The 26,415-nt window shown below is 44.8% G+C and overlaps 1 protein-coding gene and 1 long non-coding RNA gene across 6 annotated transcripts; one reads left to right on the top strand and one right to left on the bottom strand.

Annotated features, from left to right (window-relative positions):
* Window positions 1-455: 455 nt before the first annotated feature.
* On the bottom strand, window positions 456-4,193 carry LOC120673740. Of its 5 annotated transcripts, none has more exons than XM_039954730.1 (8): window positions 4,077-4,193; window positions 3,930-3,976; window positions 3,255-3,404; window positions 3,079-3,152; window positions 2,875-2,993; window positions 1,224-1,307; window positions 893-1,001; window positions 456-790 (listed from the first exon to the last, which is right to left on the bottom strand). In XM_039954730.1, exons 2-7 carry the CDS (start codon window positions 3,934-3,936, stop codon window positions 893-895), a joined length of 543 nt encoding a protein of 180 aa, XP_039810664.1. In that variant the 5' UTR covers window positions 3,937-3,976; window positions 4,077-4,193; the 3' UTR covers window positions 456-790. The 5 variants fall into 5 exon arrangements, with proteins under 5 accessions (XP_039810664.1, XP_039810665.1, XP_039810666.1 ...); XM_039954731.1 differs by having other exon boundaries at window positions 4,081-4,191; XM_039954732.1 differs by lacking the exon at window positions 3,930-3,976 and having other exon boundaries at window positions 4,081-4,182.
* A 434-nt stretch (window positions 4,194-4,627) lies between these two features.
* On the top strand, window positions 4,628-5,248 carry LOC120673739. The gene is made up of 2 exons (XR_005674824.1): window positions 4,628-4,778; window positions 4,853-5,248. It is a non-coding gene; the product is annotated as an uncharacterized LOC120673739 (long non-coding RNA).
* Window positions 5,249-26,415: the final 21,167 nt, after the last annotated feature.

The raw sequence follows: 26,415 nt of genomic DNA, 5'->3' as shown, positions 1-26,415 counted from the left end.
CGTGGTGGGCTCGAGCGGCCGCACGGAGGAGCAGGGGCGTCGCTGCCGTCCCGGTCCGCGGCGGCGGCGCGAAGGAGCGAGGCTGCCGTGCTCGGAGCTCCGCCGCTCTGGTCGGCCGCGGGGCCGCAGCGGCGCGGGCGGGCATGCGCTTGGGCGAGACGGAGGTGCACAGCACAGGGGAGGAGCAGCCGTGGAGAAGTAGCGGCGGCGGCGTCAAGTAGGGGGCCCCAAGCCACCCGTGGGAGATGGGGCTGGGAGGGCAAATTTGAGTGCCTCCCTATACTACAGGGACTCTAGTAGGGGTTCTGTTGGAGTGAGTTTTTGAACAATTAGCCCCTACTTTAAAACTAGGGACTCAAATAGGGTCCTTACTGGAGTTGCTCTTACTAGAAGATGGAAAAACTTTAGCTATTCCTGAAGTGTAAGATGTTAGGTGTAAGAGTTGCACATTTGTATTTTTCCAAAATATTTGTATGGCACATGAATTCATGATGAATTTCAGGTATTTTCCCAGTTTGTTAGCCACGGTGTCTGTACATAATTTCCTATATCTTATGTTTATATCTTTGTAGTTAGTGCTGAAATAAGATGTGTTATATCTATAATATTTCATTTGCAGTTGGTCATTTCCGTGCATGCTCCATTTATTAGCAAGCTCAAGACAATATGAATCCACTTCCTTGATGCAGCAGGTAGTTGAAATTGAAGTCCTCGATAAGCTCTCGTTCCCTCGTTTCCACAAGAGACAGCAGCATCGAAGTTGAGGTAGAGCCTCTAGCGAATAAAATGGCTGGTTTGGGGGTACAGTATTGCAGAAATTAATAAGCGAGTGAGGTTGCAATTAATATATCTTAAGCTATAGTTTCAACACCTTGGGAAACACGATACTAACCTACCAAAAGAACCACCTCCTCCCAGCTGGAGCTGATTTTGTCGCTTCCCGCATAGAACTTTGGTTCTCTCTTTTCCCAATGCCATGGTTCAGTGCCTCAAGTCTTTTTCTGCAAGGACGAGATTGTAAAGTAGAACAGAAAACACAAGCTGATCATGTGATTTGGTAACTTAGATACATTATTTGTATGTAAATTAAGAAGCTGCCGACTTTGAGTTATTATCATTCCATGAATCTGAATTTTGAAGCCCACTACATTCTCATGGTTTATTTTTCCAAGGCAGAACTTTGCATTATAAAGGCCAGAATGAGCGCAAGTCAAAATAATTACCTTGTATCTTCAAGCTGTCCGTGCAAGCTCCATCTCTGCCGAAATCCTTCCATACCCTCAAGTCCACTTGCAAGAATCATGCGCCTACAGAGAAGTATAAGACCCCCACACAAGCAGAATTTAAAGACTTGTGAATGAACTAATAGGAAATTCATTACGATTCAGGATTCCTGCTGTTTACTCTACTGTAACTAACAGTACATTAAAAAATGTATCTTAACAGTCTTTCAGAAAAAAAATGTATCTTACCAACACAAGGCCTCCATTTTAAAATGTAATGCCTGAATGTTTCCTTTCCTAATATTATTTTAAAATACCAGATTCAAATGCAGGTTTGGTAACTTTTTCTCTCTTTTGCCCTGTTTTGTTTAGAGCTTTACTTTGACCTCTCAGCATTCATGAGTAACATCCACACTAACTATTCTCTCTTAGGCCCAAGAGATTCAAAACCAAGGATACCCTGGCCATGTCAATCTACATTCTTTTTTGTTTGTGACTTACTAATTCCTGTGCTTAGCAAAATATGACTTATAAAAGAGAAACAATAGGTACTACGCTAAAACATCATCAGCAAGTAGTTTAACTGGTGACTCTTTTGGACGGTCAGGTGTTACTCATAAGCCTGTGGAACACCAGAATAAAAACTACTCATCGGAATGAATAATCAGTGTGCATATGAAGGTCTAAAAATCTACTTCCTATAGCACTCCAAGCAGGAACTGTGCAACTAATCAATCTAAAAGTACTTAAGTGTACCGAAACAGCACCTTGTATATTAGTATTTTTTATGATTCTGTTGGCATCAGCCACCAAGCTCAATGAGGTAGGGTAGCAATTTAGTCTGAAAGTATGAAGTATAAGAAAATAAGCAATTATGTATTTGGCAGAATAAAACTAACATGCATTGTGTTGCAATCCATTATTACTCATGAAGAGCTTGAATGTTTAGGGTGGTAAAAGCACACTAGCCTCGTACTACATTGGAGAGTTACTGAATATAACTTTTTGTCTGCATTCTCAGCATGGTTACTATCTCTATCTCTCCACAAACTACCCAATTCACCCCCAGTAGAGTCGTATAAGTTTTTGCTCATGCAGGGCTCATTTCCCACATAAACCTTGCTAATAATATCATAATGCCAGTTAAGTTTAATAGTTATGATGATAACCGTCAAAGCATGATAAAAGCAAAGAGCTGCCTTCTGCTAATCATCAAATGGATTAACAGATCAAGGGTGAAGTCAGAGACTATGCTCCCATGCACCTGCCACCAGGGGCGAAGCTAGAGCTCAAATAACCCTGGTGCACTACTTAGTATTTTACTCTAAGCACCGGTGAATTCTAGCATTGATAGTAGAACAATTCGTTTGTACCCTGGTGCCAGTGCACCAGGCACCATAAACGTAGTTTCGCCCCTGCCTGCCACTTTTCTCCTGTTCCCTCTCTGGTTTACTAGTTCAAACTGGAAATAACCGTGGAAAAAAAAAGCATTCAGCATAAAGACATTTGTTGTTAAGTGGATCAATCCAGTACAGCTCCTAAATCTCTTATGAGAAAGAAAAAAAACCTGAATGTTCATCTAGGAGACAGGACTCATGACATGATGAGGATGTGGTAGTATAACAGGCAAAATCATCAGTCACTAAACTACCTTTCTAGCAGTGTGACTTCTGATTGGAGTTGGGTAGCTCTCACCATTGCTTGTTCCAGAGGCATTGAAAAACCCAGTTTATATTCACTATCTTGCATCTGTTCTCTTATTTCCTTGTCCTGTTATAATAAGATACAATGCTATATGGTTGAATAAACACCAAACAAAATCAGATAGCAGGCAAATGGTTTTAATATAACTAACCCTTTTCTCAGCACATTGTTGGTATAGCACAATTTCATCTTGGCAGAATGGCTCAATATCATTTATTTGTAGGCCTGGAGAACAGAAATGATGTTTTTCTCAGAACATTTTTCCACATAAATGCACAAGGAATAAGAGAAACATGATATCGATGTAAGAAAAAAGCAATTACTCACATAAGAAAAGATTCCTTAGTATACCATCACAAAGCTCAACACCTTCAAGGACATGTGATGCAATCTCTTTCGGTATGACAGGTGATGGTGGCCCTCGCATGAGATCATCACCAACAAGGATGGTCTCCTCCATTGTTTCTTGCTTATCGACTGTTTGAAAAAATAGTCATGAGAAATTGACAACATGAAGCAGAAGCAATACTCAGGGCACACAATTGAAAGCTGTGAACTGTGATACAATTCAGCAAAGCTGTGTGGTAGTATGATTATTCTAATTGTTTCCCTGCTTCTTTTGATAGCATCGATCTACTTAATGCATAATCAGCGAAAAGGGCAGCCTTTTATCATGTACGCCTCAATCCATTTGTAAATAGGACAGCTATTTTGTTCAATTTGCTGTAGCAACGCTGCACATCGTTCCCCTTCCGTACTCCTGTAATGAAACTTCACCACTGTGCAATTGCAACCATAATTCCAGATTATATGCTAGAGCTGTAATTTCTGACCCAAATCTAACATGGCCGATGGCCATGTTAGCACAAGGGTTCGACACACTAGCTCGCCGAGCATTTATGATAATCTCAACCGCAACCAACTCCCCAACCCCAATACCGACACATCACAGTGCATGTAACCAGGAGGGTTGGGGAAATGAAAGAGACAAAGTTCTTTTACCATCCATGGTGGCCGATTAAGCTCGCACTCCCCTGCGAAGAAGCAGCCTGCAGCCAATCAATTGAAACGTTAATATAGAAAAATTAGGCTCGCTACAATCCTAGGAGAGTCAAGGAGGGAGAAGCGAGGGAGAGGGAGCACGCGCACCTACCAGCTTCGGCGAGCGCGCCGCCGCCGGCCCTGTGGAAGGGATCGGGGCCGACGGCGAGGGTTTATGCGGGCTTCCTAAAGGTGTCCAATTTCTAACAACGAGACTAGTCAGCCCAAAAGCCCAAATAGTTGGGCCAAAATTGAACTGCCCAAATACAATACAATGCCGAACAGCTTAACAGCGCACTCCCTCCAGAGTCCAGACATTTTTATTAGGGTCCGACTGGAGTGCAAGTAGCACAACCGTGCAAGGCTGCAAGCAACGCTTGCTAGGCCTCCGATCCCCCATCGAACAGTGCATGTAAATTTTGCAGAAGAACCCTCCCGCACCAGCAGATCCGCCCCATGTACACTTTGCACAAGCCCCCTCCAAATACTATACCTCATCCTCACCGGTTCGTGAGTTCATGTGCCTGGTGATCACGTAATCTCCACGGTTCGGCGTGACGAGGTGCCGCCGCCGCCCTCCATCCAACCACAAGAACGAGCTCTGGCTGGGCACAGACGGAGGACACTCTGTCTCTTCCCGCAGGTCGCCAGAACTCGGCCGCCGGCCACCACTCGGCTGCCGCGCACCACTTCCTCAGACTCGATAGTTCAGGCTTCTGGTCGGTGTGGGTCCCTGCTGCGGTATTGGAACCTGCGTCCACTGGTTTTAATTTCAACGATCAGCTCATCGCCTACGTGCGCCCGGCTCAGGTGAAACAACGATCATGCTTCTTGCATCAGGTGAACAACGCGGAATGATTAATGCTAAATCCTATTTGCTGCAGGAGGAGAATAGTTAGTCGTATAATAATGGATGAAGTTGGGCATAATAGGCGTAATTGCCCAAACAAGGGGAGCTGAAGCAGCGGCTCAAACATGCTCGCATTTACCTGTGGCAATGAAGCAATGTGTTTAGTGCTACACTTTCAGGATGATTTGCTAAAATAATGTGCACTTATATTTTTTTAGATGCCAAAAACAATTTGGATGCTATGTCAATTCTATAGTTTTATTTTCTCTTTGGATCCTGGAACACATTTGTATTCAAGAATTCCTCCACTGTAACACCTGTCCCAACTTCCTGCCTTCTCTGCTCTTATTTCATATGCAGCAGCAGCATGTTACCTATACATACAACTCGATTGCTGAGGCAAAAGATCATCTATTTTCATTCTTGATCACTCTTTCATTCTCATAACTCGATTGATGTCTGCAAACACATACACACACTATGCATCTATGCTTCTCAATTCTCTGAATTTAGCTAACATAAGAGAGAAAACAATCTTGCATTATCGAAGCAGGGAGCATTCTCACAAGCCGATTTTTATTAGTGACACAAAACTGATGTACATACTCAATTTTACAGTGCGTCAAAGTTGTATAGATGTTCATTACAATGGCAGGAACAACAATTTTGTCTGCACAAACAAGGATTACAGCAACTACCACCTCCATGTTGCGTCCTCCAAAATCATAGAATGAAAATGAAGCAGTTATTGCCCACGGAGTGCCCTTGACAACGGCAGGGAAAGAAGTTTGTGGCCAAGACCTGGGGCATCTGGAGGATGCCAGACAACGAACTTGTCAAGGCGTTGCCCTGCATCATAGGGGTCAAGGCGTCCTGCATCTTAGCCTCTTAGGGGCCACGGTGGCGGCGCTCCGAGGCCTGATGGCGGGCGGCGTCCTCCATCCTAGGGGCTGCGTCGGCGGTGCTCCAAGGCCTGATGGCGGGCACGGCAGCCTGTAGCCTTGTGGAGCAACGAGGAGGAGGAAAGTGGTGCGCGGCGGCCGAGTTCTGGCGAGCTGCGGTAGCGCTCGGATGGAGGCAGGCCGGCGGCCGAGTTCCGGCGAGCTGCGGCAGCGCTCGGATGGAGGCAGGCCGGCGGCGGTTGAACGAGTGAACACCACACCGATTACGATTGGGATTAATCTTGCCAAGGGGGTTTTCGTATTTTTGTTTTGCATCTCTGATGGTGTGCTGGGAGGGTTTATGTGTAAAAAAGTATGTCACCGTTGGATAGTCATCGGACACATCACAACAGCTGCTTGCACGCTTGCACAATTGGCCTGATTGCACCCAAGTAGCCGCCTTTTTATTAGGGTTAATTGGATTGGTGCCATTACAATTTAAAAGTTGGATACTATAATTCTTCATATTCGAGATATGCTACTAGAATACATTCACTTTGGATCCACACGTAGCGTATACGAGTTTGGATTTTTCACATAAGGACCTATTTGCCCCTCTCCCTCTCTCTCATATAGTATGTCACGGCGCGCCACTCAGGAACCCTAGTGATAAGGACACGCCTACGATGCCCGGGAATGTGTCCGATCTTTCACAGTACAAACCAATAAGATAAGGAACTTATTTTCCAAGCACGCAGCAATTAAAATAAATTAATCAATAATCTTTTGTGTTCAACAGCAGCAGCCGCAGCAAACAAGCAGACAACCAGTAACCCGATAACAAATATTTTCCTTTGTTCTAAATAGCACCCGGTTCCCAGCTCTTGAATAGCACACACGAATCAAAAGTATATTGTGTCACAGGATAGCATCCACAAGTCTCTTTGAATATAATTAAGTAGCAACGCTAGCAGTATTATTTGTCAAATCTGAAACTCAGGCAGCGAAACCAAGTTCAATAGTGCACAGATTGACCAGGATAGAATAATGATAATTTGGTTCACAAGAACAAGCCGCAAACTCACGAGCAGATTTGATTCACAAGAACAAGCCGCAAACTCACAAACAGATTTGATTCCACGCAAGAGAGAGAACAAAAATCTTCCCAATATCAAAGCTTGCACCAAGATAAATAGATAAATAATGGATCTGGCTTACAACAACTGCAATCCAAATCACAAGCAGGTCCTTCCACCCGTGAGTAGCAACTCACGATCAGAAGAGGAGGGATCTCACCAAGAAATCCAAGCTGACGCGCCCGAGATGTAGCAACTCGATCACGCGCTCCACACAAATCCGAGAGGGATCGGAAGGGTAGATGAGATCAGATGTTCTCTCGTTCGTAGGAGAAACCCTAGACAAGAGACACAAATATATTCCAATCTAATCTCCTATTACAGAAGATGACTTCTAATATAGGCACGCAGGCCTCAACTCTGACTTGGACTCAACGCACACACACCACCTGGTTGGACTCGACCAACACATGGAAACCACCACGTACGTGACCAACTAGCTATCCCAAAACCATTACGTACGTGACCAATTACCTAGGACTCAAATGACGTGCTATAAAATAATTAAGTAATAAAATATTGCGGCTACTATATATGTGAAATATAATAAATGATGCATCTTCACGTGAGCTCAGTAGCCGGCATGGAACCAAACTGAATAATACTTGGTTTCCACTTCATCTTATCTTCTAGTTTCTTGAGTAGATTATTTCCCATAAAGGTCAGTCCGACTTTGCTGTTCTTGACCTCCTTGACACGATTCAGGTCAATATAAAAATCACCAAGCTTCATATAAGAATGATCTTCCAAATTATTTTTTAGTAATTCAATTGGAATAGAAATATTTGCCACATTGGAATTCTTCCTAAATATAATAGCTGAAGCCTGAGGAGCCATGGGTTCATCATCCTCTCCCCCTTGAAACAAAGCCGTCCTCGGCTTTGGCGTAATCTCAACTGGCTTCTTTATTACAGTGATCTTCGAAACCTTCTTTGCAGCAAGAGTGTCTTTTGTCATCGCCACATTCTTCCCAAGAATATTAGAGATGGAACCCAATTGGATCGGCTCCTTGCAGCTGACTACAGACTCACTAGGAGCAGCATTTAGAGTAGAAATTTCCACACCATTCTCTCCCTCTTGAACCAAAGCCGTCCTCGACTTTGAGGTACTGTATACACCAGATTTCTTCCTTGTTGCACCAGCAAAAACATGGGCCTTAATATCACTTTCCTTCATTGGCTTTAGAATATGATGCACACCTTTATGCACAAATGAATAACAGTTGGAATGGCCTTTATGTGTCGCATCAAGATCAAACTGCCATGGTCTGCCAAGCAATAAATGGCATGCACTCATTGGTGCCACATCACAGTTCACGGAGTCAACATAATTTCCCACTGAAAATTTTATTCGAGCCTTGTGAGTAATTTTCAGTGTACCACTTTGGTTCATCCACTGCACATAACGCGGTTTTGGAAGCCTCCGAGTAGATAGGGACAATGCGTGCACTAAATCTGAACTAACAACATTTGTAAAGCTACCACCATCGATAATGAGCTTGCATACCTTATCTTGAATTTTGCATTCAGACTGAAATATATTGGAACGCTGTCCCTTCACCATAATTGCAGTACTATCAATATGTGCCCGGTACTTTTGACATTATTGCTATTGATCTATGATGGATCAACTTTATTTGCTCGATGAGATGAAATTTATGCCACAACTGTCTCTCGCAACAAGTCCTAGTGAATACTTTGCTTGGCAAGATGCCATGGAGAATTTATTTGCGGGCCGTGGATTTAGCTCAGTTGTCAAGATGTATTATGCCGAAGAGACATTTAATAAAGATGATTTGCAATGGTGGCTTTGATGTGGATGACCCTTGTCGGACATGGGAAGATATGAAGTTTTTACTCCGACAATGATTTATTTATTCATCTGATGCCATTAAAAGGGTTGTTGCAGCTGTTACCCAAAAAGCTTTTGCTACCATGTCACTTATTAGCTCGAAAGCAATACAAAATGAAGATTCTCAGTTGGTATTCAGAGACAGGTTGTTCACGGTACTTTTGAAATTATTGCTATTGATCTGTGATGGATCAACTTTATTTGCTCGATGAGATGAAATTTATGCCACAGCTATCTCTCGCAACAAGTCCAAGTGAATACTTTGCTTGGCAAGATGCCATGGAGAATTTCTTTGCGGGCCGTGGATTTAGCTCAGTTGTCAAGATGTATTATGCTGAAGAGACATTTGTTAAAGATGTTTTGCAATGGTGGCTTGATGTGGATGACCCTTGTCGGACATGGGAAGATATGAAGGTTTTGCTCCGACAACAATTTGTTTATTCATCTGATGCCATTAAAAAGGTTGTTGCAGCTGTTACCCAAAAAGCTTTTGCTACCGTGTCACTTGTTAGCTCGAAAGCAATACAAAATGAAGATTCTCAGTTGTTGCAGAAGGTTGAAGTGCTTGTGGTCGAAGTGCAAGTTGTATATGAGAGTGATGATTTTTTCTTTAGCATCCGGCTTGGATTCTGGTGCTTCTCCTTGTGATACTAAATCTGAAATTAAAATTGATGATACTAATGTTGTCTCAGATGGTTTGTCTTTGATGTCACATGAGGTGTGTGGTGATGGCACAATCGTTGATATGAAGGGGCAGCGTTCCAATATTTTTCGGTCAGAGTGCAAAATCTAAGACAAGGTATGCAAATTAATTATTGATGGTGGTAGTTTCACTAATGCTATTAGCTCAGATTTAGTACATGCCTTGTCCTTGTCTACGTGGAGGCTTCCTACGCCTCGCTACATGCAATGGATGAATCAATGTGGCACGTTGAAACTTACTCATAGAGCGAGAGTAAATTTTTCAGTGGGGAATTATATGGACACTGTGGACTGCGATGTTGTTCCTATGAATGCTTGTCATTTGTTGTTGGGAAGACCATGGCAATTTGATGTTGATGCAACACATGGTGGTCGTTTCAATCATTATTCATTTGTGCACAAGGGAGTTCATCATGTCCTCAAACCGATGTCGGATACTGCTATTAATGTGGAGGTTTTTGCTACTTTGAAAATAAAGATAAAGGCTACTGAATTTTCTCCAAAGCTGAAGACGGCTCTATGTTCAGAGGGAAAGAATGATGTGGGTGTTTCTGCTCCCACTCAAGACGTTCCAATGTTAACATCTGTTGTTCCTGAAACTAGTTCGGAGGATTTGCAGGCTGATATTAGAAAATTAATAATTTCCTGTTGTAATTCTGAAATGGCTAAGAATACAACAGAAGATGGCGTGACCATTTTTTCTCCAATGGCCACTAACATCTATTGTAAGGAGTCTGAAGTTGCAGTGAAGGTTGCAAGTAATAACCCATCTATCTCTGAATTTTTGGCACATGCAGACACCACGAGGATGGAAAATGTGATTACTGCAAATAAGGTTGAGGTGTTTCCTAATCAAAGTATAGAGCCTTGTGAGCATATCTCAAAGCCGAGGACGGCTTTGTTTCAAGGGAGGGAGAATGATGAGCCCAAGGTTCATCAAGTTACTTTAGATATGGACGCCAAAATTATTTTTGATGATTCAAATATTAGAGCTGGCAATATTTTGAAGTATCCTGATATTCAGTTTGGAACACTTTGTTCCGATGAAATACAATGCCAGAAACAAGGACTATGTTCTATTGGATGCCAGCTAACTAAAGGAATTTTTATGGGTTCTAATTTTCTCACGAAAGTAGAGAAGATGAAGACAGGAAAATATGTCAATATTGGCTCCCTGCATGTCAAGATCACAGGTGCAGATCCAACTTAATTATGGACGCTATATCTATATTAGCTTTAAAGTGGTGCAAGCATATCACGGTATTAGCCATCTGGCTGGTATATTATATTTTTATGGGTTCATCACGCAGGAGCTAGTTAGTTTAATTATGGAAGTGTAGTCCGAATATGTTAGGTGCCTGCGTGCACCTGTGCTTGTGGGACCTGAGTCAAGGGCCTGCGTGCCTTTCTTATAGGGCTGGTTTGGTCATGTAGGAGATTATATTGGATTTTATTTGTGTCTCTCGTCTAGGGTTTCTCCTACGAACAGCGAGACGCCGATCTCATCTACCTTGCCAATTCTTCTGGATCGACTGGGAGCGTGATCAGGATTGTTTCCTGGGTGCGCTACTTCGGATTCTTCAGTGGATCCCCATCTTCTGATCGTGGTTCATCGTGGCCGCGGGTGAAAGATCTATCTAGGATTTGGTTTGCGCATCTGCTGTAAGCCGATCCCTTCTATCATTGCTAGCTGCTGTTGGTGGGTGGTTAATCATTCAGAGTGAATTTATCTTTGTCCGTTATACCGCTATTTCCTTGTGTTGGCACATCAACAGACTGGTTTTGGCGTGAGATTGTATATATTGCAATATATCATCTGTCCTCTCATTGGTTGGGAAAATAAAGTAATCTCTACTCTATTTCTCGTGAGAACATTGCTGTTGTCTGGATTCTTCCGTGGGTTGATAGCTGCTGGCTGAGGGATGATCTAGTACTGTTCCTTGTGCTATATTATAAATTGTTAATCAATACCAGTATTGCCACTACACCAAAATAAAATAAAGGACCGTGTTTGGCAGACAATAGAAAGTGATAAGAGATCAGTTGATTTGCTTGTTGTTAGTATCGTGAAAGATTGGGACATATCTCGAGCATCATAGCCGTGTCCTTATCACCTAGCCCCGCCGGAGTTGATCCCACTGCCGCACGGTCGACCGGAGCAGAGGAGGCGCTGCCTGCCTTTCTGCTGCCGCGGGCGCAGGCCCCTGCCGCGGTCTGCCGCTTGCCTGCTGCCGCGGTCTGCTGCCGCGTGCGGGCGCAGGCCTGCTATTGCCGCTGACGCAGGCCTATGGTCGCAAATCAAGGCTCCGTTTAGTTGAAATGTAATTTTTTTCCAAAGAATCTTGCTAATTTAAAGTACTAAATGAAGTTTATTTACAAAACCTTTTGTATAGATGAGTTGTAAATCGCAAGACGAATCTAATGATGCTAATTAATCCATAATTAGTGAATGGTTACTATAGCATAACTGTTGCAAATCATATATTAAGTAGGCTCATTAGATTCGTCTCGCGATTTACAGCCCATCCATGCAAAAAGTTTTGTAAATAGACTTCATTTAGTACTCTATGCATATGTCGAAATATTTGATGCAACGTTTTTTTTGCGTTTATGGGGTTTATAGGGTGAGAACTAAACATGGCCCAAGTTCAACAAAATCATCAATTGGCTAGGAGTGTAGGCAGCATAAGATGAACATCCATGAGCTCAGGGAGAAGGAGTGCTCCACTCCGGCCGGCGGCGGAAGCCGAAGCGGTACCGGAGAGAGAGGGAGGGATAAATTGGTGCATACGTGAAAATACCAAACTCGTATACACTGCGCGTGGGTTTAGAGCGGAGAAAGATGTATTCTAGTAGCATATCACTAATATAAAGAATTGTTTATTGGCCAGCATGGCGTCACTTTCTACTCTTTCGCCATGCAAAACTGCTTCGTATTCTCTCCAAACTAATTAATTCACGCCTAGGTATTGCATACGCCTTGTGGCTTATTGCTACAATTAGTTCGCGAAAAAAATGGATTTTAGTACGGTAGCACATTTCGTTGTTATTTGACAATTAATGTCTAATTATGAACTAATTAGACTTAAAAGATCCATCTCGTATGAAACAGTTAAACTGTGTAATTAGTTATTTTTTATAACTGCATTTAATGCTCTATGCATGTGTCTAAAGATTTGATGTGACGGATATTGTAGAAGATTTTTTGGAAACTAAACATGGCCTATATATTGCTTTCTGAAAAACAACGTTCTCTTCGACTGAATGTGGCTGGTAGCTGGTGCTGATTTATTGTAAGAGAAAAGTACTGCTGGCTGGCTGCTGACTGGTGACTGATGCTGATTTGGTGTGACAGAAAAATACTGCTGGTTGGCTGGCTGACAAACTAGCTGAACAGAGCGATATGCCTAAGAAAAGGGTTCGAAGGGAGTAAATGTCAAGGGTTACGTGCACAGGCGCAATACAACCTGTCGCAGAAAGCCAACTACATCCCGCCGCTACCGCTTGCCGCTTGCTGCTCGAGCTACTGGAGTTAGGGTTCCAGAGGGAGCGTCCTTCGAGGCGAGAGGTGGTAGGTGGGAGGAGCGGCCGGCAGCGTATAGGATCAAGAACACAGACTAGAAAGGGGTGAATAGTCGGTTTAGAACTAAAAACACAAATACTAGAAAATTTTAATTAGTAACACAAGAGAGCCCTATGTCATGCTACTACTATTTCTAACTTGGATTCGCAACATAGGATGGCAAGATACAAATCAAGCTCTAGTGAAGTAAATTGCTCAAAGTAAATGCAAAAATTAAAGGGAGCAAAGGAATTAACCGAGCTTGACACAAGAATTTTTTCTCGTGGTGTCGATGACTTGCCGGTCACCCCTAATCCATGTTGAGGTGGATTCCAAGAATCAACCACTCCTCTATCAAGAAACCTCTTGATCTTGAGCCGGCTTGAATCAAAGAACCACTCCACACCTCGATTCCACTAGAGTTGCTCTTCACCACTCCGGTGAGGTTAGCACAAATCTCTCACTACCAATTTCGGGGCTCCTCAACAATCTCCTTGGAGGTGCTCCACGAAATCCACTTCTCCAAGCCGTCTAGGGAGCGGCAACTCCCAAGAGTAACAAGTCGGTGACGCTTGCTTGAAGTTTTCCTAGTGCCACAAAACTCAAACTCTTGATGCAATGCACTTAGATGCTCTCACACTCTCAAGAATGAAATCTCTAAGCAAGAATGTGTGTGTGAGAGAGAGAGGAAGACCAAATCAAATGTGTCAAGTATGCTGTCCAAAATGGCCAAGAGAGCCCTCACATGGCCGGCCAAATGGTATATATAGAGTTTCCCTGAAAAACTAGCCGTTACACTCTTTTCGGCGTAATCGCGGACCGTCCGCGGTTCAAAAACTGCACTGTCCGCCCTTATAAACCAGTGAGTAAGAGTGCAACAATTGTGTGTTAGAACTAGCCGTTACAGTCCGGGCGGACTGTCCGCGCCCGATGGGCGGACCGTCCGCGGTTATGGTTTCCAACCCACCAAAGACAGAAATAGTCTCTAGACGTTTTTGAAAAGTGAACGGCGGACCGTCCGCCGTTCAAACCTCGAAGCCCACCAGAGAGACAATCTCTCTGGACAAGTTTCATCAGTGACCGACGGACCGTCTGCACCCTAGGGGCGGACCGTCCGCCGTTTAATTCCCTCTTTTACCAGAAACAAACCTTGTCTCTGGATGATTTCGGCAACATACCGGCGGACCGTCCGTATCCCAGGGGCGGACCGTCCGCTATTCTAACTTTCAGCCCAACCAGAGAAACATAGTCTCTGGACGAATTCTCGAGTGTATGGCGGACCATCCGCACTTAGGCAGTCAGCACAAGTTTTTCAAACCTTGTTTTCAAATTCTATACCGAAGTTGGCCCTCATGCATGTATCTAGACATTTTGAGCAAAATAGCACTAGAGACCCATCAAGAACGAGTGCAAAGACCCCTCTTGATAGTACGGCTATCTATCCAATAAATCCGGTCATATTTCATCCACTAATCACCTTATGACCGGTAAAATGCAAAAGCCCTATATAATACCTTTGCCTTGAGCGCGAACTTTGCACATCAACTCCAAACGTTCCATGATCATCCTTGGAACCTCATTCATCCATGGACTATTCTATGCACATAATCTCAAATGCAATTGTTAGTCCATAACCATTGTAATTAATTACCAAAACTCAAATTAGGGGTCTAGATGCTTTCAATCTCCCCCTTTTTGGTAATTGATGACAACACAACTTTTGGAGTGATAAAAAAATTCAAGTCAATTTTATACACAAGGCATAAGGTGGACTTGGAATTGAACTTACTCATTTATTTTGAAAATTTCAGAATATGATATGAATAAATTCACCTAAGTTCGATGAGTAGAGAGAACTCCCCCTTGATATGTGCATATAGATTTGAATGAATACCAAGAGCACATATTCATAATATTTAAAATTTTTGACAGAGTTTCCCCTACAAGTGGAAATCGAGACATACAAGAGTACAAGATATATATGATATAATCTTACAACGGTTAGCACAACCTCATCAAACCACAAAGATGAACACAATCGATAAGAAAAATCACAACCAAACATAATTTATCACAGATTACAAGCCAAGTTCGAGTTTAAACCACAAATCAAGTCTATGCACGATATAAAGCATAAATATGAATGCAACACAGAGTTCAACACAAATAGTTCAAGAGTGGCAACAGAAGCAAAAATAAATAAACTCTCCAAGTGAAGTCCATGAGCTCCCCCTAGATCATGCATCACTCCAACTCCAAGAGCTCTTCTCCCCCTTTGGCATCAATTGCCAAGAAGTCAGTCATCCATCGGCGGTAGAGGCGGTGGCGGTGGGTAGAAAGGCTGATGCGGATAAAACTCCGGAGAAGGCACTGGTGCTGGGAAGACCGAGTAGAAGTGGGCTGAGAAGCCCATGAAAGCAGTACTGAACGTGTCAAAGCGCTGCTCTAACTGCTGCTGTCTAGCCTCAAGCTGCTGGAACTGCTCAAATGAAGGCATGTCCTCAAAGCGAGTGTCCCAAGCTGCGATGTCAGAGTGAAGGCTCTCCTGAACACCTCTCATCTGGGTCATCATGGGCTAGAACATGGTCTCATTGAAATATTGACTCATCTACATCTGCATGTTCTGAAAGCCCAAGTTCATTTGGTTCTGCATCTGACTGGCTAAACCCTCAATCTGAGTAGACATCCTCTGCTGCACGGATGTAAAGTGGATCAAAATACCCCGCAGGAGGTGCCCACTGTGGATGCATTGGAGACGGTGGAGGTGGCATGGCATGCTGGGCTGCATCTCCACCCATGTGACCTACATCACCCTCATCATCATCATCATCCTGCTCATGCTCCTCCTCATCCATAGCATCACCGGGGAAGGGAGTCAAGGGCCTCTGAAGAAATGCAATATCATTCTTGAACAGCCTGAATGGTGTGTGCTTGCACTCACAGACCCCTCTGAAACTGGTCTTAGCCTTGATCATTGACATGATGTATGGTGCAAAATATAAGTTCATCTCAAGGTTGAGTCTCAGATCTGCCAGCTGATCCATGATAAGAGCAATAATATTTATCCTATTTCCATGCATAACATGAGATATCACATTCCAGTACCACCCTTTGATTTTATCCTTGTTCCCACTCTTGGGCATGAAGGTTACTCTAGCAATTTTGTTGATCACAGCAGGATGGTGCCTAAGGCCCTGGGTACCTCCAAAAACTCTGGGAATCCCCAACTGATCAAGCTCATAGAACATGAGATAGTCATTCTCATCAAGTGAGTTTTCTAACACAATATTGGCACTTTGCTCATCTTTAAGAAACTCATAATCTAGCTGGTTTACAGCAGCAAATTGAGCAAAGGATGCATAGTAGGTTCTCTTTCTAGTTGTCCACCATTTTTTTTCTTCTATTCTAATCTCTAAGGTGGCATAGAACTGGCGAATGACAGTCTCATTCCAATCACATCTATGCTACATAAAATTCGCTAACCCCATTTGCTCAAATCTATCAACTAACTGAGTCATGACTAGATGTGATCTCATATAAACTAGGTTTATGGTCTGATGTTTGTACACTGTTTTCTCAACCATATGACAAAAAAATACGTCTTGCTGTACCTGAGTTCTGAAGTAGAGGATGTTGGTGTCACGTGGCTGGTTAAACTGATTCACAGACCTTGCATTGGAATAAGCCTCAGTTGTCCACTGTCTGCTAGGAAGATCTAGCCCCATAAGGTCAGTGACATCCTCCTCCTCACCCTCAACATCCTCATCTAAAGAATCATCCCCAATACCACCGACTGAGGAAGTAGCAGCCATGTCACTAGGAGCAGGAGCGTAATCTTCATCATCTGAATCATCTCCAGCCCTCTGTCTTTTTGAGGCACTAGCCTTCTTAATCTTTGAAGTAGTGGCCTTGAGGATCTTCCTGGGAGGCCGAGAGGACATGGTGAAGAATGTCGCGGAGTGTCCGGGGATGTGCTCGTACCATCCAGGAATCACGCCAAAAGTCCTCCCCCTTGAGAGCTTCACCCACGTGATTGAGAGAGAAAGGGATGGCAATGGAGGTGTCTTTGGTCGGTTTGGTGGAAGGGGAAAGTGACTTGGGCATATAAGTCCACGGGTGGCTTGGTCCCATAAATCTGTGCACGGGCGGACCGTCCGCGGTCTTTGGCGGATCGTCCGCGGTCTTTGGCGGACCGTCCGCGGTCTTTGGCGGACCGTCCGCTAGTGCCCACTGACACCCTGTACAAGCACCGGTGTAACCGAAGCAAACCGGAATATCCGGTGCCTCGCGGACCATCCGCGGACCTTTGACGGACAGTCCGCCTTGCCCTGCTGACACCTAGTGGGCTGTCCGCGGTCCTGTGGCGGACCGTCCACTTTACATTTCATCTGCTGTTTCCATTTCTGCAGAGCCTCTGGTGAAAAATTCCATGAGCAGTGGACCGTGCGCCTTTTACCTGCGGACCGTCCGCGCTACCAAGTTTCAGACTGTGCAGAATTCAGTGATCTTTCTCAAATCCAACTTCAATTTGGGGTCATTGCTCATATAAAATTCCAAATATCTCAAAAAAGGCATGAACATCATCCAAAGACTCATGTGAGTGTGTAAGAACGAGAAATCAAAATAAATTGAGTAAAATCAAAGTGAACTCATAAATAGCCAAAAATGCCTCAAAAATTTGGAAAATTAAAACAATGGGTGCATAGAAGAACCAAATGCTTCATGTACTCGTTTTCAAGCCACATTTGAGAAGTCAATGATGTTTAGTTCATTTTTCAACTTGCAAAACCGAAATTCACCCAAAGGCTTGGTGAATATATCCACTAATTGATCATCTGTGCCAATTCCATCAATTTTGATATCACCCTTATTTACATGATCTCTAAAAAAATGATGACGGATATCAATATGCTTGGTTCTTGAATGTTGCACCGGATTGGTTGCAATTTTCACGACACTTTTATTATCACACAATAAGATAATCTCATCAAACTTCACACCAAAATTAAGAAGAGTTTGCTTCATCCATAATAATTGTGCACAACAACTTCCGACCGAAATATATTCCACTTCGGCGGTTAAAAGAGCCATGGAATTTTTCTTCTTTGAAGACCAAGATACAAGGTATCTTTCAAGGAATTGACAACCACCAGAAGTACTTTTCTTATCAATTTTGCACCCGGAATAATCGGAATCCGAAAAACCAATTAGATCAAAATGAGCACCCTTGGGATACCATAAACCAAAATTTGGAGTAAATTTCAAGTACCTCAAGATGCGTTTGACGGCGGTCAAATGACATTCTCTAGGTGCGGCTTGAAATCGTGCACACATGCAAACCCTAAACATGATGTCGGGCCTAGATGCGGTCAACTAAAGCAAACTACCAATCATAGAACGACAAAGATTTTGATCAACCGGGTTATATCCCTCATCTAGATCGAGATACCCATTGGTAGCCATAGGAGTCTTGATTGGTTTTGCATCTTCCATACCAAATTTCTTCAAAATATCCTTCACATATTTAGATTGACACACAAAGGTGCCTTACTTGAGTTGCTTGATTTGAAGTCCAAGAAAGAAGCTGTCAGATCCGGGATAGCGGGACTGCTCATAGGCATAGAATGTTCTAGAGTAAGGGATAGCTCATGGATGTACCTTACCTCTTTTGTAACTACCCGAATAGGCATAGTACTAACTGCAGTACAAGGAAACTACCCGATCGTGTAGTAGAAGGACTCCAACTGTACTCAACTAGGACTTTCCATGTAACCCTGTCCCCCGGATATATAAGGGCGGGCATGGACCCCCTCAAAACACATCTACACCTAAGGCAATACAAACCACCACACAGGACGTAGGGTATTACGCAACTCGCGGCCCGAACCTGTCTAAATCTTTGTGTTCCTTGCACCATCGAGTTCCAAAGCCGTCGATCCCTACCTACAAACCCTACTGCTAAGGGTATCCCTGAGCAGGCTTGGCAGTAAACACCGACAGCTGGCGTGACAGGTAGGGGACTCGGCGAGTTCGATGGCCACTTTCGCTTTCAGCACCATGACGCCTCCCAGAGGCGCCACCTTCATCTTCGGTTCGTGGGTCTACGTCGCCAATGGTTCAGGCGGCTTCGATAGCCACTTAACCAACTCTCCCACGCTGAAGAGCTCCACGTCGGAAGACTCCAACAAGCTCGCCAGATCTCATGATCGCAGCGTTATGTTGCTTCCCGACCTTGCCAAGGAGATCGAGCCGAAACTCGAAAACAACTCAAGTTCTACTCGAACTCAGATTGATCTCAAACCGAAATCCACTCGGATTGGGACTCTTATCGCGCTACCCATCTTTGGTTTGCGCAATTCATTGTCTGTTTACAAACAAATGATTAGATCCTCCTGTGAAAATAGCTTGGATCGCCTACTTCACGTCGAAAACCAATCAGCCACCGCTAGCCGGGAGGCACCCATTTTTGACGTTTACCCAAATCTAGTCGAGTCACCTCAAGACAGCCTGGATTTCATCACCAATGCGCTGGCTAAGATGCAACTCAAATCTTGCCAAGGTCATACCCTCGCAGAACTACTCGACAACCTGCGAGAAGTCGCCAGCATTGATGATCTCCCGTTTCAATATAGCACTCCCCTCAAAACCGAGAGGGAAACTGGCTCCGGTGGAACTGTCCTAGCTGATTACGAATCAGACCTGGAAAGCTTCTCTCACAAGCATTTGGTTCCGGTAATCATCCAGCCCGGAGGTGCTCCAAGCCACCATGATCCAAACGAAGCCTTGGATCAGATCTCAGCAGACAACTTGACCCAAGACGCTCCAGCTGATGAAGACGAAGTCACTCGTACTGCCCGCAGGGAAAGGAATCAACGCAAAGAAGTGCACAGGACTCGTGCGGCCGAACGTGCTCATCTCCCGCCATGCAACCTCAACAACGAATTCAACAATGCTGCGGATCCCATCTTCAGAACACCAATCGCCGCAATGACAGAAGCAACCCCGCGATTTATGACGATGCCCCAGAATCTCGAGTTAGAACGAGTCATAAATCTCACAAAAAATGTTGTTGAACAACTTGAGAGACAGAACCCCCTATCCTCGCTTCACGGTACGCGATCAAGGGCCACCGCAACAGCAATACCTCAAGCAAGCCGTACCCCCGGAGGCCACCAGCGTCAACAGCAGCAGGAACGACAGAATCGAAAAAACCAAGAGGATTAGGAAGCTGCGAGTAGTCATAGCCCCAAAGGTGGCCAACCATAAGCAAATCAAGCTCATGGCCCTCAGCCAAACCACAACAACAACAACCGTGGGAACAATAGGGAAGAGGTAGCCGATTCCATTGTGGACGCACGGGACATCATCAGCGCAAGACGCAGAGCGCAACCTGCGGACAACTCCGACCGCTTCCAAGCCCTGAGCAAGGCTTTCGACAACATCGAGTACCCGAAGGATTTCAAGCCTACGAACATCCAAAAGTATGATGGTAAGCAAGACCCTGCTCAATGGTTACGTTTATACTCGACCGCTATTAGTGTTGCAGGGGGAGACACCATCACCAAGGTCTTCTACCTCCTGATGGCCCTGGAGCCCGCACCCCTCATGTGGCTCGAAAGCTTGGCGCGCGAGTCAATCCACTCGTGGGAGGACCTCAAGAAGGCGTTCGTCGACAACTTCCAAGGGTTGCAACATCGAGTAGCTACTCGTCACGCCCTATCCATGATCAAGCAGGAGCAAGGCGAGTCTATCAGATCCTACGTCAAGCTTTTCTTCGACACAAGAGCTACCATCCCCAACATCGCCGACGACGACGTCATCGACTACTTCCAGAGCGGCATCACCGTCCAGTCACTATACCGCGACTTTGGGCGTAATTGGCCCAAAATAGTGGTAGATCTACGTGACATGATGCAGCACTGGGTAGATGAAGAGGAGCAAGAACACAGTCGCTTTCCCCGCCGCAACAACGACAACAACGGGAAGCGCCACAATGACCATGGAGGGCCCAACAACCAGCGGGATCCCATGCGTAAGCGTAAGCCTGATGACAATATCGGCACTATGGATCGCACACCACGTGGTAAGAAGGGCGACAAGCCGCAGGACCAGTTCGACAAGATCCTTCACAACAAAAGATGTCCAATCCACCCCAAGAGCAACCACTCGATGTGGGAGTGCACGACCCTGCGCAAATCATTCCAGTTGGCATCTGCAACTGCTCCAAAGAAAGAACAAGACAAAGATGATGAAGACGACAAGAAAGACCGTGATAGTTTCCAACAGCAGCAAAACGTCGTCAACAACATATTTGGAGGAGATTCTAGATTCTCCAAGCGAGCTCAGAAGCTCCTACTCAGAGAGATCCTCTCAGTCGAACCAGCAATTCAGAGGCCACTCAAATATAGCGAGGTCCCCATTACCTTCTCCAGGGAGGATCAGTGGACCAGCTTCTCTGAACTTGGAAAGTTCCCGCTAGTACTCGATCCAGTCGTTCAGGGCTCCAAGCTTACTCAAGTACTCATCGACGGCGGAAGTGGGCTCAACCTGATCTTTGCAAGCACATTGGTAAAGATGGGCCTCAACTTATGAGTCTGCTTACTCCAAGCAAGGCTCCATTCTACGACATTGTTCCTAGAAACTCTTCTACACCAATTGGCTCGGTCACCCTCCCAGTCACATTTGGTACAGAACAGAACTTCCGGACAGAGTACATCAAATTCGAAGTAGCCGACTTTGAGTCCTCTTACCATGCTATCTTGGGAAGACCTGCACTAGCCAAGTTCATGGCAGTGCTGCACTATGTCTACCTGCTCCTCAAGATGCCAGGCAACACATGAGTCCTTTCACTACGGGGAGACCTCCTCAAGTCCTTCGAGTGCGACAAGGAAGCAATAGATCATGCTTCTACTATCCGGGTTCCTAGTTCTGTCAGCGAAATACATGCTGCTGCTAAAGAACTCTCACTCAAGGAGTCGATGCCTTCCAAGAAGCCAAGCCAATCATCGGTTAAACCAACTAATGGTGTGGGCACCAAGACTATCCAGCTACAAGAGGGAGACGACTCCAAAACAGCCATCATCGGAGCAGGACTGGGTGACAAATAGGAACTCGAGCTCGTCAACTTCCTTAGGGCCAACCAAGACGTATTCGCGTGGAAACCAGCGGATATGCCAGGGGTGCCCAAGGAGTTGATCGAGCATGCCTTGAAGGTCGACCCTAAAGCAACACAAAAAAGCAACGGTTACGGCGGTTCTCACCGGACAAGTGAGAAGCCATCAAGAAAGAGCTGGCAAAACTACTCGCAGCTAGGTTTATCAAGGAAGTCTACCACCCTGATTGGTTGGCCAACCCTGTGCTCGTCCAGAAGAAGAACAACAACGAGTGGAGGATGTGCGTCGACTACACTGATCTAAACAAGCATTGCCCGAAGGATCCTTTCGGGCTACCACGTATTGATCAAGTAATCGACTCGACAACAGGATGTGTCCTGTTATCCTTCCTCAACTGCTACTCAGGGTATCATCAGATTTCCCTAAAAGAAGAAGACCAAATCAAGACGGCCTTCATCACACCTTACGGGGCATATGCCTACAAGACCATGTCCTTCGAGTTGAATAACGCTGGCGCTACTTACCAGCGTGCGATACAGCTGTGCTTCTCCGACCAGCTATATCGCAATGTTGAAGCCTATGTTGACGACGTCGTTGTCAAAATGAAGGCCTAGGATCAATTCATCACTGACCTGGAAGAGACCTTCAACAGCCTCCGAAAATTCTGCTGGAAGCTCAACCCAACCAAGTGCGTCTTTGGAGTACCCTCTGGAAAACTACTCGGATTCATCGTCAGCAACCGAGGAATTGAAGCTAACCCAGAGAAGATCAATGCCATCATGGCCATGGACGCCCCAGCTACCATCAAGGACGTCCAGAAGCTTACAGGCTGCATGGCAGCCTTAAATCGATTCTTGTCCAGACTTGGCGAACAGGGATTACCCTTCTTCAAACTTTTAAAGCGACAAGATAAACTCGAGTGGACTATAGAAGCCGCGGATGCACTCCAGAATCTCAAGCATCATCTCCAGTCACCGCCGATTCTAACAGCCCCACTACCCGGTGAGGAATTACTCCTCTACATCGCTGCTACTACCCATGTAGTCAGTACGGCGATAGTAGTCGAATGCCCGGAGGAAGGCCACGCTTACGGTGTCTAGAGACCAGTCTACTTCATCAGCAAAGTACTCTCTGAATCAAAGGTTAGATATCCATCAATTCAGAAACTTCTGTATGGAATTCTAATCACCTCCAGGAAGCTCCGACATTACTTTGACGAATACAAGATCTCAGTCATAATGACTTCCCATTGGGGGATATACTCCACAATCGGGATGCCACTGGACGAATCTCAAAGTGGGCAGTTGAACTGGGAGCTTTGGAAATCAACTTCAAGCCAAGAACAACAATCAAGTCACAGGCACTAATCGACTTCTTGGCTGAATGGAGGGAAAATCAAATTCTAGCACCCTAGAGCATTCCAGAGCATTGGGTGATGTACTTCGATGGCTCACTCAAAATCGATGGAGGCGGCGTAGGAGTTTTGTTCATCTCCCCCAAGGGAGAACAATTGAAGTATGTGTTCCAAATCTTGTTCAAGGTCTCCAACAATGAAGCTGAATACGAGGCATTGCTACACGGCCTCCGACTAGCAGTATCTCTCGGCATCAAGCACCTACTTATCTAAGGCGATTCTCTACTCGTCGTTCAACAAGTCAATAAAGAATGGGACGTCAATAAAGATACAATGGACGCATACATTGCAGAAATCAGAAAGCTCAAAAACAAGTTCTCATGATTGGAAATCCACCACGTCGATCGCAACAACAACGTGGGAGCTAATGTCCTCTCCAAACTTGGGTCCACTCGAGCAACTATTCCACCAGGAGTTTTTGTCCATGAACTTCACAATCCATCAGTCAAGGAACAAAGCCGACAAGCCACTGACACGGAGGCCCCGGCGACAGTCAGAGAAGTGGTGATGATTGCTGAAGATTGGCGAACACAGTTTATTGATTTCATCAAGGAATTCAAGCTTCCACCACATGTTGATCCTAAAAGCGCTGAAGCTGCCCGCATCACTAGGCGCAGCAAGGGTTTCGTCCTCGTTGGTGACAACCTATACAAGCGCTCTGCTTCAGGCATCCTCACGAAGTGTGTTATCCTTGAAGAAGGTAAAGACATCCTCCGAGAAATACACGAAGGAGTTTGCGGCAACCACGCTGCATCAAGGACACTAGTCGGCAAGGCGTATAGGTCAGGATTCTTCTGGCCAACAGCTATCTCGGATGCAGAATACCTGGTCAGACGGTGTCCTGGCTGCCAATTCTTTGGCAAGAAGACTCACGTCCCAGCACACAACTTGATGACAATCCCTCCATCATGGCCGTTCGCCTGTTGGAGTTTGGACATGATCGGACCATTAACCGTCGCTCTAGGAGGATTCAATCATGTGCTGGTAACAGTCGACAAGTTCACCAAGTGGATCGAGTACAAGCCCATTGTCAAGATTTCATCAGATAGAGCAGTGGATTTCATCTCCGACATTATCCATCGGTTTGGTTTTCCTCACACCATTATTACAGATCTTGGCTCCAACTTCACGTCACAATCTTTTTGGGATTTCTATGACAACTCCAGCATTGAGGTCAAATATGCTTCAGTAGCTCATCCTCGGGCAAATGGACAAGTTGAGCGCATCAATGGTTTAGTACTCAACGGCTTGAAGAAAAGACTCTACGACGCCAACACCAAGAAAGGCGGCAAGTGGATTCAAGAACTACCTCATGTAGTCTGGGGGCTACGAACCCAGCCTAGCAAAGCAACTGGACAATATCCTTTCTTCCTTACCTATGGGTCAGAGGCTATACTACCCGCTGATATCCTGTGGAGATCCGCAAGAGTAGAAGCCTATCAAGAAGGAGAAGCAGATGAAACTCGACAATTAGAGTTAGATTCAGTCGAAGAGGCCAGAGTCAATGCCTTAACTCAATCGGCTAGATATCTTCAAGGAATCAGATGCTATCATGATCGCAACGTCCAGCAAAGATCCTTCAACATTGGAGATCTAGTACTTCGCCGGATTTAGGATGAGATAGGATTGCACAAGTTAAACTCCAGATGGGAAGGTCCCTTCATCGTAACTAAGGTTACAAGACCAGGTTCATACAGAATCACTGATGCAGATGGCAATGAGATACCGAATTCTTGGAACATCGGGCACCTGCGCAAATTTTATCCCTAATCCAAGCAGCTTAGTGGTGTCAGTTGATTTCTTTAATAAAGTGAGGATCCTTATTGGCATATCGACTACATTAAAGGCAATTTTACGGCATCACCAGTTCAGGATAAGCTTACATAGTTTTCCATCAGAACAACTGCACAAGCCGCATCCTTTCCCTTAAAGGGCACAACCTACTCGCCTAGCTTGAGAAGGTGAATGGATACCTTTACTAGTTGTCCATCTTGGGTAACTCGACGGAGTTCATTCTAACAGGTCAACTATGAGAAACTCCAGCATTGCTGTAACTGCAAAACTACTCGCTCGCCCGAGTATGTTATGGATACTACTGCATTTTGTCCATCTTGGGCAACCCGACAGGGTTCGCCCTAACAGGTCAATCTTAGTAGTTACTCCAGTCTCCAAGTTAGACACCTTACTTGCCTTGCTCAAGTAAGTTTTGGATATCTTTCTGGCATTTACGTCTTTGATAGCCCGACGGGGTTCATACCTAATAGTTTTGCCTTAAGGATTACTCCAGTCCTTGGTTAAAGGACACCTTACTCGCCCTGCTCGAGTAATTTTTGGATATCCCTTCGACATTTACATCTTGGGCAACCCGACGGGGTTCGTACCTAACAGTTCTGTCTTACGGATTACTCCAGTCCTTGGTTAGGACATACTACTCGCTTGCTCGAGTAGTTTTTGGATATCTTTACAAGTTTTTTCTATATGGATGATCCGACGGGACTCATCCTAATTGATTAACTTTAAGGATTACTCCATGCGGGTATTCTACTCGATTGATCGACTAGCTCATACTTATCCTACGGTATCAGATTATGCTTCTGAAGACACACCAACATGATACAAGCTATGAACAACGACAAGAGTTCAATGAAGATTATAAGAGTTGTTACAAGTAGTCTACTCTACCATGTTCTTCAGAATTTCCTCCGCAATCACTTCTGATTCCTTACAATACTCTCGGAATTTCTCATCAGAGCAACTGGAAGCGATTCCTTTAGCTATCGGAGCTAAATTAAACTGAGGCAAGTATGACTTAACAACTCCTATCATGTGAGTTAGATAATTCATGGAAGTAGCCGTCATGACATCAAAAAATTTCTGGGGAGCTTCTTCCAAATGCTCCACCAAGGACTTGCTACTTGACGACTCTTCTTCAGTATCA

The sequence above is a fragment of the Panicum virgatum genome, chromosome 5N (genome assembly GCF_016808335.1).
Source record: "Panicum virgatum strain AP13 chromosome 5N, P.virgatum_v5, whole genome shotgun sequence".
Classification (NCBI taxonomy): domain Eukaryota; kingdom Viridiplantae; phylum Streptophyta; class Magnoliopsida; order Poales; family Poaceae; genus Panicum; species Panicum virgatum.
This window is presented reverse-complemented; position numbering and strand designations above follow the sequence as displayed.